Below are 14,097 nucleotides of genomic sequence, written 5' to 3' on the forward strand. Positions count from 1 at the left end.
TTTAAGCAGATACACAAAAATCTTCTCTAACAGCATGAGGACAAACATCCTTAACCCAAATGCCTTCACAGAGATGTTACACTTGTCTGACATGCCTAGTAAATGCTAGGTCAAAATTGCTTGCTTCCCACTGTGACCTGTCTCTTGATCCGCTTCCTGACATACTCTGTTTCTGCCATTACCATGTTTGGCTCAGACTCAAGCAAACCATAAATAAATTGTGGCCCACAATACATCACTCCAACCATTGTCTCTTCAAAGCGTCATCACTTCAAAGCTCCTCTGAGCAAACCCTTCATTTACTCCTCCTTGAAGCACTCGCCTCTGAACCTGCCCTATCCTCCAGGATCCTGTGTGCAGACAATATATATCTGTTCAATTAATCTCAGCTCATCACTTCTACTAGTAACCCCACAGCCTATCATTTGTTCTCCAGGAAAGAACAACTAAGCTGACAAACAGTGGCATCAAAATTGGTACATTCCCCAAAAGAAACGTCTTTAAAAAATTTTGTTTTGGAGAGAAGACCAATAAGGTTTTTATGCTGAAGTAAAGGATAAAGAGATACCTTTCTGCTGAAGTTTCACAAATAAGTATATGAAATACTGCTACAGTAATACTGAAAATCAAAGCAGGGGGAGACAAAATCCTCCTCACAGCTCTAAATCCAAGTCTTACTGGCAGTGTCACCAAAAAGGGCAAAAATACAACCTCTGGTCTTGGAAAAACAACCCAAAGTAACCCTCTACATATGTATACATATACCCTCCCGAAATGCATACAACGGAGATGTAAGGAGCCTCGGCACCAACCCTTTTGATCTGCTGCTCCACTCTCATCGTGCCGCATTAATTGCTAAAATAGATTTAACATTAAAAATCTCTATCTTTCATTTGCCTTCCCCAAGAGAAACCAGCTGTAACCAGAAATGGAAGTAAAATAGGAAAAAGTTCCAAAGTATTCACTGCACCCTCCATCCTCCTGTAGAATGCATGAGACAAAATAAATCATACCAGCCATGAGATTAGTCACATTACTGACTGTATTAAGGGATGGTGCTTTGATGGAACAGGGATGGGAACATGCCATGAAACAGAAAGAGGAGGAAGCAAACAGCTTACAGGCAATTAAGACCTCTCTGGTATCTGGAAGTGAACATTCCTACTTCAGGCTGAGAAATAACAGGACAATCTGCAATTCTATTGCCATGTTGTACTGATGTAAACCATTAACTGACTTCGGATTCTGGCACTTATGGTCACCACTAAAACTCATTTGACTTAATCTATTCCTACATAATTATGGTACCATCTGATTATCTATAGTTGGTTCATTAAAGCAGGAAACAATTCAAACCCTAGACACAAAGCCAGTTTGGATCCTGTAGAGTTAAAACTTTGGCTCTGACAACAGCACAGTGGTATACAGCTAGAGGTAATAAGCCCACCTGGATCTAAGCCAAGCCCTCAAAAAGCCAACATGGGTATTACCGCTCTGCTTCCCTGAAACCAGGAGTGCAATGCAGATACATCCCTCAGGTTCATAAAAACCTGGCTCAAGTCTAGCTGGGTTTATTAGCTTTAGGCATGCTGCATGAAAACTGACAGTGCTGAGCCCCAGTCTTTGTGCCCCCTTTCTGCATTTCTTCAGACTCTGTGGACCCAGCAGAGCAGATGTACAGAACCAGGAAGAACCCACCTGGTGCTGTACCCAGCCTCGTAAGCCCTCTGCCCACACTGCTCAAGGTACTGGTAGCTAATTAGCAGGGATCAACACTGACTAGGCTGCTGAGCAAGACCTGCTACAGGGCCTGGACACTCTCCTCAGGCTACCTCATTCTACTCATGCAGCCCATGTTTTTCCACTTTCCACTTCCATAACAAGCAAGTAATACATATGTTTTGTGTCCACCTAGCACAATTCATTTCAGAAGAGTAACATCATCACAACTGAAAGAACAAGGCACAAACAGAGCCAATATACTATCTACTGTCATATTAAAAAGCATATACAGGCAGAATCCCTACAGTATGTTCAGATTAATATATTTCTTTTATGGTGACTGTTGCTGGAACAATTTGCAAACAAGGAAACATGCTAGTTCCGTGCTGCACCTAGCTAGCAATAAAAAATATGATTATTTGGGAAATTATTAAAATATAGTTTAGTATATCCTATTGTGGAAAAGAAGAGAGAGAAAAAAGAGGGACATGTATTTTGCCAAAATACACATCTGGCTTTGATCCGTAACGTTTCAGAACAAATGCTTCCAACTATGATTTTCTTACCAAAGTGTTACAGCATCTTACATGAGTCAGTAAACTTATCACAGTGTTAGTAGAAGCTGCCAAACTCTTACAAATTCAGAGCATGTGCTCTGATAGAAATGGTTTAATATTTGCCAACATCACCCAGTTTGAAAAATGAATTCACAGCATGTATTTTGGGACACAGACTTGAGATATTTTGTAAATAAGCAGGTGACATTTCACTTGCTGCATTTTTAAGAGTACAGATGCTGGGAGGTTGCATTACAAAATGATAAACTTTTATTTTATATCTTTTCTCATCACATCTGCCAGATATTTGCAATTTTCTGTCATAAAATCTATTCTCTTCAAACGGAAACTAGTCAGGTTTTAGTTTTAAATTGAATGGTTCAGGTCTGTCAATTTTTCTTTAATCTTACAATGCAATCAGATTTATTATTAATACTAAAACATTTTTAAATAGCACCTCTCATCCTGACAGATCTCCAAAAGCCTTGCAAAACCTCTCTGGTTCTGTGCAATTCCATCCCCACTCATAATGCTGCCACTTTCAGGACAGAAAGAAGAACCTATTTAAGTAATGACAGTAAAAGTACACAATAGTTCTTCAGACAGGATGTAACTCCTAACATAATCTCAGGTTAGAGCTGCAAAAAGGAACTTGAGGGACATACTACAGTCATGAGGGAACAACCAGAATCATCAAAACACCTTTTAATTTACTCATTGCTGTGTAGATCTATGGCAATCCAATATTCAGCAGTCTCATTTTTTCCTCTAATACTATCCACATCTCTTAATTTCCTGCAGCCCCACTTCTTTCAATAACCAAGTTCTTTCTAGGTTCACTCTATCATTTACTGACATTAACTGTAGCAAAATGTCCCAGGCAAGCAGTGAGAAGACCAGCAATGTTCAACTGTCTAGCAGAGGCAGGTCAAACAGAGAAACAAAATTGTACTAGAAACCCTGCAGAGGTTTTAAAGGGAAGCGGATACAGACTGTGACCTCCATGCTGAGTTTCATTGTAGGCTGAAAACTCATTTACACAGAATACACAGATTTACACAGAATTACAACCTGGATTGTGTAAAACAATTTTATTTCTTTTATCCAATTCCACATCTTACCTGAGGTCCATATGCCTTGTAATTGAAGCAACAGCTAGTCATGCAGAACTTTACCCTCAAAGGGTTTATGAAACTCCAAACCTATTCAGACTCACACGCTGCAATTCAGCTTTCCTTTTTACTGCAGAAAACCAACAAGATTTAACTGCACCTCTTAATTTCCGTCTAAGAAGCATTCTGGACAATACTCAGACAAGAATCTTTCAACAAAGATAACGAAGCTCAGCAGAGGACGTGGCCCTCTCTCTCTATAAGATTCCTACTATGGATGAAGAAACAGTAAGTTTATCCTCTGCCAGGAAAGCAGTGCTTTGCTAACATGAATGCTGTCATCTTCCAGAACTCAAGCTTTGTATCTGTGATTCTGTGTGCTAATGGCCTTACTTTAATCAATGGCATCAGCATATGACTACCAAAGCAAATGAATTGCTCATCTAGCTTGCACATTTGGACATATGCAGAACAGCACTACACTAGCTATGAAAGTAAAAGTGGGCATTCATATCTAGGAAAAAGGGGACTTGAGAACTTTATACGAGACTGCAATATGAATCTTCTTGGTAGAAACTTGGCATATGTTAGCTACCCCAAACAGAGAAAAGAAAACAAACACAAAAGCCCTACTAATAGCTATACCTATTTTTATGGCATACACTGATGATGTTCAGTTCTTCTGTAAATATTTTTGAGCATCGAAATGGTCATTTGGTGTTTCCAACCACTCTGCTGAAAGTTATTGACCAGTCTTAGGCACAAGAAGTTAAATGGATTACTCAAGAACAAAGCAGAGTAAGCAAGTTCATGCACTACAGGTCCATGCTTACACTGACAAGACATTCTGTGCCACATGCTAACTGCTACATGCTTGTCCTGGAGGAACTGGAGGGCAAGCCAGATTAGAGGGCTCTTGCTCCAAATCAGAACTCAGGGGAACTTTGGTTCCCCTTTTTGTGTCTATGCAACCAGCACAGAAGATCCTAGAGCCTCCTTGTACAACAGGCAGCAGCAAGAGCTCTTCTCTTAGCAGTCTGTGTTCCAGAACACACAGCAGTCCTAGAGATGGCAAATCCAAGCACAGCTGAGTTGCCCATACGTTGAGAGCAAGACAGACACCTGCCATCATGGCTGCAAACGCTGGCTTCCTGCAGAGACAAGATCTTGCACTGGTTGGACTCAGTGACTCTGCTGAAACCACTGCTGAGCAGCTGGCAGAGATAACAGAGGTTAACTTATTTCCAAGGTATGCTGAGGATCACATCCATTTCCTGAATTGGAAGAAGGTGGAATACAAAGGCAGAGTATAAGTCTTCATTTTTTACTTACCTGGAGGTATAAAATCCAAAATCCCAAGCAACACAGGCCTTACTTTGTTAAACAGTCACTAAAGCAGACTAGTAAATGGTTTGGGTTTGGTTTTTTTGTTTGTTTGGTTATTTAATCAATTAGCCCAAACCTGCAGCTGCCTAAAGGCCCCATAGTTACTCTGCCCATTTAAAACACTCTGGGGGCAAGTTCTTATTAGAATAGGCTCCTTTCCCCAGCTATGGACAATTTTTTTTTTTTTTTTAAATTCCTTGGCTTTCAGGGCAGATTTTGACAGGAAGCATTACTGCCTCCATGTCTCAGGCCCACCACTGCAGCACCTGGAACTTCTCAGGTTGAGAGCTTTCAAAATGTTACTCTGCAGTGAGACTTTCTCAAAAAAGATGTAGCAACAGATAGAAGAAAGGAAAGAAAAAGCCTCCACATTTTGAAACAAAAATATAAAAAGTAAAATGCTGTTTGCAGCGCCCCAGTCTGCAACTTCCCCACTGAAGTACCTTCCTGGCATCGCAGTAGCGTAGCCCAAAGGAGTGGAACTGTGAGAAGAAGGCTGGCTGGACAGCCATGATCTGCGTGTAGAGCTCCGCAGGCCGCGACATGGCAGGGGTTCCCGAAAGCAAGATCACTCTCCTGGCAGCCTGGGAAAGCAAAACAGATCATCGTTATCATACAGCTTACAATATAAGCAGAACCTGCTAAGTAGTCATTCCCAGTTCCAAAAGAAAATCCCAGAGCCATTGTCCAAGCACCCTAAATGGAAGAGTACTTCACTTTCCACAGATACTTTCAGCCTTCACTGCCTGAAGACACTCCAGGACAGTGCTTAAAACTTCTAGGAAACAGGATAAACCATATTGGTTTTTATTCATCATCCACATGCTATAAGGGAAGGGTACATCAACTTTTATAAGAGTATTTTCTGAATTGGCATTTACCCACTAGACACGTTAATATCTTTACGGCTGGCTCAACATTTCATTTGGCATCAGATGTCACAGGAAAATGACACACCCTCTCAGGTACATCCTCACCTCCAAAATAAATTGTCTTGTAATAAACTTGCCACAGCAAGCCATAAACAAGACTGTCTTCCTCACAAAAGCAGAAGAGATCCAGAGAAGTAGGATTTTTTTCTTATTTTTTATTCATTTTTTTTTTCTTTTGGAATTCTACTAGCAAGAAAAGAAAGATGAAGCTGCCTGAAGCAGGACCAGAAGATGCCCATCTGACAGCCATGGTGAGTCTAGGCACAGCTGGCTGGATGCTAGAACATGAGTTAATAAATACGAATCATGTAAGAAGATTGTAAAACGTGTTGCAGGGGAGACAAGAAGGGGCTGGGAAACCTGTATCTAAAGTAGGTGCTCCCAAAAAGTGGGGAAAAAAAATTACACTGTAGACATAAAAGCCTCCAAGATGCCTTTCTACTCTCATATCTCCATTATTATCTAATTCTATTATTAGATGAGAGCTATGAATTTCTACTGCTGTAAATTCACATATAGTAGTTAAATAACACATGCCTTGTAATTTTCTGCATGGTTTAATGCAGGTTCATTAAAATAACAAAGAGATTCTTGAGTGACATCTGTACCAACAGCTCATTCACATTTAAATGAAAAAGAAAATGAAATTCTTTTATCATTTTACTGAGATCTACCAGTCACCCAAATCTATTCAGCTGATTCATCCACTTGCCAACTTCATCCATCTGGTGGAAAGAGTTCACAGATCAGCTACCGGAAATTAATTTCAGGACTCTATCAGATATTTATATATAGGTTGTAATCAAGGTGGGACATGCCTTCTCCTGCCATCTTTATTAAATGGATCAGAAGGAAATGTGATCACTACCAGGCTCAGACAATTCCCATAACCGTTTAAAAAAGCTGGATATTTAGTGAACTAAATAAAAGAAGAGGTCAAACCTTTGGACATGTCGCAAGGTTAAGAGTCAGTTTGCACAAGACAGAGGTGCCTATACTACTCTAAAGAGGGAGGAGTCACAGAGACCAAAGATATCGGATCCCATGAGGGAAAAAAGGGATAAAGCAGGAATTAGGTCAGTTTTTAAAATTGAGGTAACAGTGGAGGACAACTGAGCAGAACCTAGACAATATCTGATGCGTTGCAGAAGCCTGTGAGGAGTAAACTGACACCACCCTGAGAAATCTGCTGAAACACACAAGCCAGTCCCACATGTGCAAGAAACATCCAAATTAAACTTTTTCCTCCCGGACTAACAGAAGGCCACTGCTAGGAAAAAGACAAGATGGAGGTCGTGCAATTACAGACAGCTCATTTCAAATAACTCTGGATCAAGCTAAAGCAAGAAAAGATCACTCAAAACAGACCAGGGACATATTAAATGCAACAAACCCAATGGTGTTGAAAGGGCTTATGCCATTCTCAAGGCTCCTCCTCTTTGGAGGATGTTCCCCAGGAGCTACATGAGACGAGGTTGGAACACTAATTCCCCAGTAGTCAAAACAATTAGTCAGGCTCCTTCCCCAATCCCTGAATAGGTATCAAAAGAGAGAATGATGAAGTTACATGTTATTTGAATTCTAAACTTGTACAGCTGCTGCTTTGCTGTGCGCAACTTATTTCTGAATAGATAGGGTATCTAACCACTGCAAGCACTTACCAAGGGCTGCGATACATCTTCTATAATTAACCATTTTAAACAAATCAAGAAGTAAAAAACAAAAACCAGAACAAAACAAAACCAACAAAAACCCCAAAAGACACTAGCTCTACAAGAGCTGTAAAGAACTTGAAGAAATTAATTCCAGAAAATTGTGTGGAACATAGGTGGTCTAACGCATTACCCCAAGGATGCCTTTCAGTTTTAAAATCCATGACAGAAGGAGCCCAAGAAAGAAGAGAAGAAAAAAAATAATCCTAGGAAGACAAGTTTCAAGTGTTGAAGGCTCACTTAAATTCTGGATGAAAGAAATGGCTTTGATTCACATTTCTTTTTCTAGTGGCAACTCTTTTTGAATAGATGCCAATAAAGATTTGCTCCTGCAGAGAAGTCTCTGCTGATCACTGCTTAATTCTTGTTTCCTGCTGAACCTTCTGTGCTGTCAAGAGTGGGAGCTTACCCTCTTTCTTCCAAGGTCTGTAAGAATAATATGGAACAACAGCACAGAAAATAAGATTGCAGGGACCAGCAAGGACTTTCTATCAAAACCAGATCTGTAATCAATTGATACATATTTCCACATAGAAGTAGTAACATTAGCTGCTCATTAGCATTTAGGCATGAAGTTTAACCTTCGCTAGAAGCACTCCTCTCTCTCATGTGTCCTTGTGACCGTTCTTACAGCTCCTTTCTTGTGAGATTGCTTAAGGGAACTCTGACGGTGACTTGACTAGTGGAGAGCTGGTCTGCAGCCTTCACTTACTAAGCGTCCTGGTTTCAGTAACATAAGACAATTGTGGCTTTGTAGCATTACACTTGCACACACAATACACCAGCAAGAATTAATTCCACAGCTGTGACGACATTTACAAAAGTCACTTTTGAAAGTCAAAGAATAATTTATATAATGGTAACCCCAATCACACTTACTTTAGAGGTCAAAACCCAGCACCCAACTAATTTGAACGGAAGTAGGGGGGGGGTGTTATGCCACAAAGAAATAATTGAACATGCAAAGAGCCTCATTAACATACAATGACTGTCTCTGTTAAATGAATTTCACAGCATGAGCTCTGCCATATGCTAACAGACCAACAGACTTTTTTAAATAAGTGTGGCAGGTCCTGGCTGTACAATTACTTGTGTCCCCAGTTTTTGCTTACTCTGTCATTTTGAACTGCTTAGCATAAGAATACCTTATCCTGTGAAACAAAAAATCTGAGAGCCGCCATAATATAATAGAGATAATCACCTGATGAAATAGAAGATTTGATAAAGGGAAAGGGTTGCAGCTGTTTTGAAGAGTCTGTTTCTGTACTTGGGTAAGACGGATAGGGCTCTGCATTTCATAAGATGATCCTACAGTGGTTATTCCAAAAAATATAAATGCCTTTCCCTATTCTTAAGTGACATCTAGACAGATAATGTGTGTCACATGGCAATGATCAGCTATGACTGAAGCAAATTAAACTACCTCCCTATTTTGAGAAGGAAGGGAAATTGGCAGGTACAAGCAGATATGAAGATGCAGCCTTGAGGGCCCACAGCTTCTCCAATTTCAAGATGAAGTTCCTTCTCTCAGCAGGTGACAACAAGCAAAGGTTTATTTATCCAATCCATATGGATCTGTAATGCTTAAAGACAGCTGCTACTTATTTTGCACTGGAAAGGGAGATTTTTGTGTTTCCTCCTCACCTTCCACCTTCAGCACTGACCTATTTCCCTTCATTATTTTTAAGCATCTCTTTATTAAAACAAGCACAAAGAGTATTAGATTCCAGCCACACAATGTATTTGGACTTCCATAATAGAAACAAAGACCTTTAACCCTGCAAACATCAGGATGTGCATCATGCTATTAACATGAACAGCAGCTCAATAGGAACAATCACATTAGCAATATTATCCAAATATTGTGGAAAAAAGCCCATAGGGAGCACAACAGGAATAAGACCATTTTATACCACTGGAATCTGTCATTTGATACTATTTTTTATTTCTCAGTTTCTAACACAGATCTTCACTAAAAACTTACTGTTGTGCTTCCAAAAATCTCATCCATGTTCCATTGGGACCTTCCCCAGTTTCCATTGTCTTGCAGTACTCCATGCAATTACAGAAGAACAAAGACCATGAAGCATTTTGGCTGGTCAAAGAATATAGAATCCTTTTCACTCTGGTCCCAAAGAGATCCCACTACTGATCAGTGAAAAACTTCTGGTTTGCTGTTTCTTCTTCATCTACACCCCTGGGGCTTTGCTGTTTTATGGATATCGGTAGCATGTATACTCCCTCTCCTATGTTCATGTCTCTGGGTCAGTCCAATCTTGTGTCATGGTTTAACCCCAGTTGGCAACTAAGCACCACGTAGCTGCTCACTCACTTCCCCCCCCCACCCAGTGGGATGGGGGAGAAAATCAGGAAAAGAAGTAAAATTCGTGGGTTGAGATAAGAACAGTTTAATAGAACAGAAAAGGAGAAACTAATAATGAATAACAACACTAATAAAATTACAATAGTAATAATAAAAGGATTAGAATATACAAGTGATGCACAATGCAATTGCTCACCACCCAACGATCGATGATCCCCCCACCCCCACTACCCCCAGTTTCTATACTAGACGTGAGGTCACATGGTATGGAAGACCCCTTTGGCCAGTTTGGGTCAGCTGCCCTGGCTGTGTCCTGTGCCAACATCTTGTGCCCCTCCAGCTTTCTCACTGGCTGGGCATCAGAAGCTGAAAAATCCTTGACTTTAGTCTAAACATTACTTAGCAACAACTGAAAACGTCTGTGTTATCAACATTCTTCTCATACCTGACTCAAAAACATAGCACTGTACTAGCTACTAGGAAGACAATTAACTCCATCCCAGCTGAAACCAGGACATCCCGGGAGGTAAAAACAAAATGCTTACAAAAGGTGTAACACCATGACACTTTCTGCCTTCAAGGGAGGCAGATACAGGGCAGAGACAAAGGGAACAACCAGTATTGTCAGTACGCCCAGGAGAACTTAGTCCCAATCACGAGACTAAAGAAAACAGAAAGGTGACAAATAGGTCCTATTATTGATTGCCACAGCTCTGGATTAGGAGCAGGGACAAGCCAGGCTTGACCAGGCCTTTCAGTGACTCAACCAAAGCCTAACAGTGTGAGGCTATTCTCACTTTGATGTGTGGAAACAAGACAAAAGGACCACTTTGAACACAGGAACTTCTAGCCCTCTTGAGTACCATGAGAGATGCTGAAGCTGGAGACAGATCTCACACAGCTGCTGGCACAGACTGGCCAGTGTGAAAGCTGGCTGAGCTTGAAAGCAGGATTTTTGCCACATGCCAAAACATCAGAGGACTGTTTTCTACTACGGCTTTCAATCCATCCGCCTCCATAATTTTGCAGGGATGCACAGAGACTGTGTACAAACTGCCACCTGGTTCCATGTAGGCAGATGAAGCATTCTCCCCATGTACAAGTCTGCACACCCACAGGTTTGCACATTCACTGGCAACGTGAAGGGAATAAGAAATCTGGCCTAAATATTTTGCAGCTGCTATTTCAGCTCACCCTATTTTACCGTTTGTGTAATTATAAGTTCCTCTCAAAGTTTTGTCCTATAACAATAAAATGGGCACAACATGTCTATATACTTACTTTAAACTAATGACAACCTGCGGCAATCTACCAGGTAGCAAGCATGATCATTGCACACATCCAGCCATTGTAAAAGTGCACTAAAAAGTCTTTTCTGGTCACACTTCCCACTGTCCCAAGCAAACCTTTCCTAAATCTCTGTCAGGGTAGCAGCTAAGTATGTCACAAAAGATACCGAGTACTACACACACCGAAGACTGCACACACACACAGTTTATGGGTTTTTTTTTTTAATATTAAAAAATGTCTAGAAGTTCCCAACTGACAAACTTAGGCCACATGTTTAACATATGGTTCTGCTTGACAATTCCCTACCACGCTTGCTGCGCAATATATACAAGAGAGCAGGAAAAGATGCATTATTACTGAGTGGCTAAAAATACCACTTCATTTTGAAAACCAGTCAATGTCAGATATTAAAACTAAACTGAGGCTTTAAATGCTGTGATCATGGGTTAAATATTTCAGAGGCAGAAATTCATCTTGGCTGTCTAACAAGGCAGATTCAAAATTAATATCCAAGGTAAACCATCTTTACTATGAATGTATTGATTTAATCTGATTATTGTGCAGTTCTGTCTAAACACAACAATTTTTATATTTTACTTATTATTCAAATGGAGAAGTCACAGGAGCAGATTCTATCAAGATAAAAAGAATCCATTAAGTACAGATGGAAGTGACAGAAATATTTCAGGCTCAGAAACTTTAACTTAGGTCTGTCCGGTATCATTATGGACTCATAAATCTTTGTAGCATGTAAGAACCAAAGATCACATTTCTTAGATTTTTTTTTTTTTTTTTTTCTTTTCTGTCCCCAGAAGCCAGTTCAAGGCTAAGCTTTCATGCTTTAGGATGTTGGGAACGTTGTAGGAAATAAAAGCAACTATGGCAATTTCAGAAAGTTTAAAAGTAGCATAATGCTAACAACAGTTAGAAGTGGCAATGCTTAGAAGATGGACAAGGCATGAGCTGGCTCCAGGGGGTCTGGTTACAGCACTGGCATGGCTTCACACTGTGACCTTAAGGTAGGGACTGAGGTGCTAGAAGCAGTGTACCTGTCAAGGGCTTGCCTATAGAAACACCTTTTTTTGGTCTCTTCTAAGAGCCCCAGTACTGCTCTAATCCTTTTAACATAAAGAAGGCAACAGCAAGAATATTATCCTTAGCAGCATGTTTATCAATGCCTCTTATTCAATAATCTCAAAGTATCACATAAAATACTTAAAATAGTCCCATTTTTACGCCATTCACTATTTACTATAAAGATGACAAAGTAGAGTTGTTAAATCCAGTATTCAAGTGATGAAAACTCTTATTTCGGCAGTTTTTTCAAATATGAAAGCGTTGCTGTGATGTGCTTTACCAGTAGTGAACACAGCATCACTCCCTAGTAGTTGAAGACAAAGCTGCCAAAGGAACTAGTTTTAGAGCAAAACACCTGTGTTGGAAAGCAAGGAGGGCAGAGAGTGGCTATTACAGCAAATACTCACTTCAGAAGTTATCATCGGCAAGCAGAATAGTTCACCTGAACATCTAACACAAAACATCCAGTATTGTATGCTGCTTGCAGGTGAGACAACACATGATAGGAACATGAGACTCTTAATGCTTTCAGAAGACTGAAATTCAGTTTCAGAAGCACCAGTTCTCAATTCTCTAAGACCAGTGATGTGACAGCATAAAACTGTAAATTCTCAGTAAGTGCATACAGGCAATTAACCTCCACTTAACAGCTACCATCTTTCACTCTCATATCTTGTAGCCTGCAAATAATTTTGACAAGCTGATCCTTACAAAGCTACAAGTAGGAAAGGATGAGACAATTTTTTGAGCATTTTGCAATGAGGTAAATCTGTTATTTTCCACCATTTTCAGACATACACCCTAATTACTGTACTTCAAACTGCTCATAAAATTGGACCTCCTACTTAGTTTCCAAACATTAAAAGCCTGAAGTGATTTGAAAGCCAAGAGAAGACAAGAATCAGGCCTTTAACGAGAACAATGAAGTTATTCAAGGACAACCACCTTCGGCTTGCCATTAAGAATCTTGCATATAAAAGTTCGTTGCTATAAAGCCATCACAGATCGAATCTTCTCTTTATACACACTTGCTGATAATTGCTGAAGAGGAACTGCATTTACCTTGTTCTAATGTACAGACTCTGCAGTGTCTAGAAACTACTAATAACTTTAATCTGCTACAGGCTACCAGGGAGAGTTTGACTCTTTGATCCCAGGACAACAGGCAGACATTAAAATTTACATTTCTCCTGTTATTGCATAATTGAATATTGCCTCCCTCCTGTGGGCCACTTGTCTTGCTAACCCTACATTCTGCCATCTCCTACTAGTTCTGTACATTTAACCAGCAGGAGTGCTCCCAAACCCCAGCCACACAAATACATTGGAAGTTCGCAGTAACACAGCAGAGCCCAAAACCAAAGCCAAGGAAGGGACCTAGGTAATGTCATTTTGATATACAGCAGTGGTTTTGTGCCAAGAAGTAACTGATAATGATTATTTCCATTAAACGAGCTATGTTGACACTACTATATTCTTTCTACTCTCCCTGAATGCACTCAGTAAGTTTTGACATTCCATTTTTCCCATCACCATAAAACTCATCAGTGACAGTACCACAATTAGATTAAGGCAGCTTCTGAAGTTCTTTTGTTAGGTCTTACCATCTAACATTTGTATGGGAACAAGTGGCTTAGCCAGAGACAAATTTTGCTCTTGGATCTACATTACCTGGATTTCCACTTGCACAGCAACAGAATTCAGCTGCTGGCTCCTAAACCTGGTAAACGGAGCAACGCTGCTTTGGAAGCCTGACCTTAGCTGCTGGAGGTTTGGCACCCAGCATACGCACCTTGAGCAGAGGCATGGCAGCTCGGCATCGTGCAGTTTTTACGTTCTTCAGGAAGTGAGATTCATCCTGAAACAAAACAAGCATGAAAGTGAAGACAGTTCTGATCCATAGTCCAACTGCAGGCTACAGAACAAATTCCCAGTATTTGCAGCTATCTAATATTATAAGCATATCATCCCAGGGATATTTCAAGC

At 40.3% G+C, this 14,097-nt stretch overlaps 1 protein-coding gene across 1 annotated transcript in view; it reads right to left on the reverse strand.

Annotated features, from left to right (window-relative positions):
* SMARCAL1 (SWI/SNF related, matrix associated, actin dependent regulator of chromatin, subfamily a like 1) overlaps nt 1-14,097 on the reverse strand; it is a 41,407-nt gene that overhangs the window by 10,483 nt on the left and 16,827 nt on the right. The window contains 2 exon segments of the mRNA XM_052791454.1: nt 5,221-5,361; nt 13,904-13,969. Coding sequence (XP_052647414.1) covers nt 5,221-5,361; nt 13,904-13,969 — 207 coding nt within the window.

The sequence above is a fragment of the Harpia harpyja genome, chromosome 7 (assembly GCF_026419915.1).
Source record: "Harpia harpyja isolate bHarHar1 chromosome 7, bHarHar1 primary haplotype, whole genome shotgun sequence".
Classification (NCBI taxonomy): Eukaryota; Metazoa; Chordata; class Aves; order Accipitriformes; family Accipitridae; genus Harpia; species Harpia harpyja.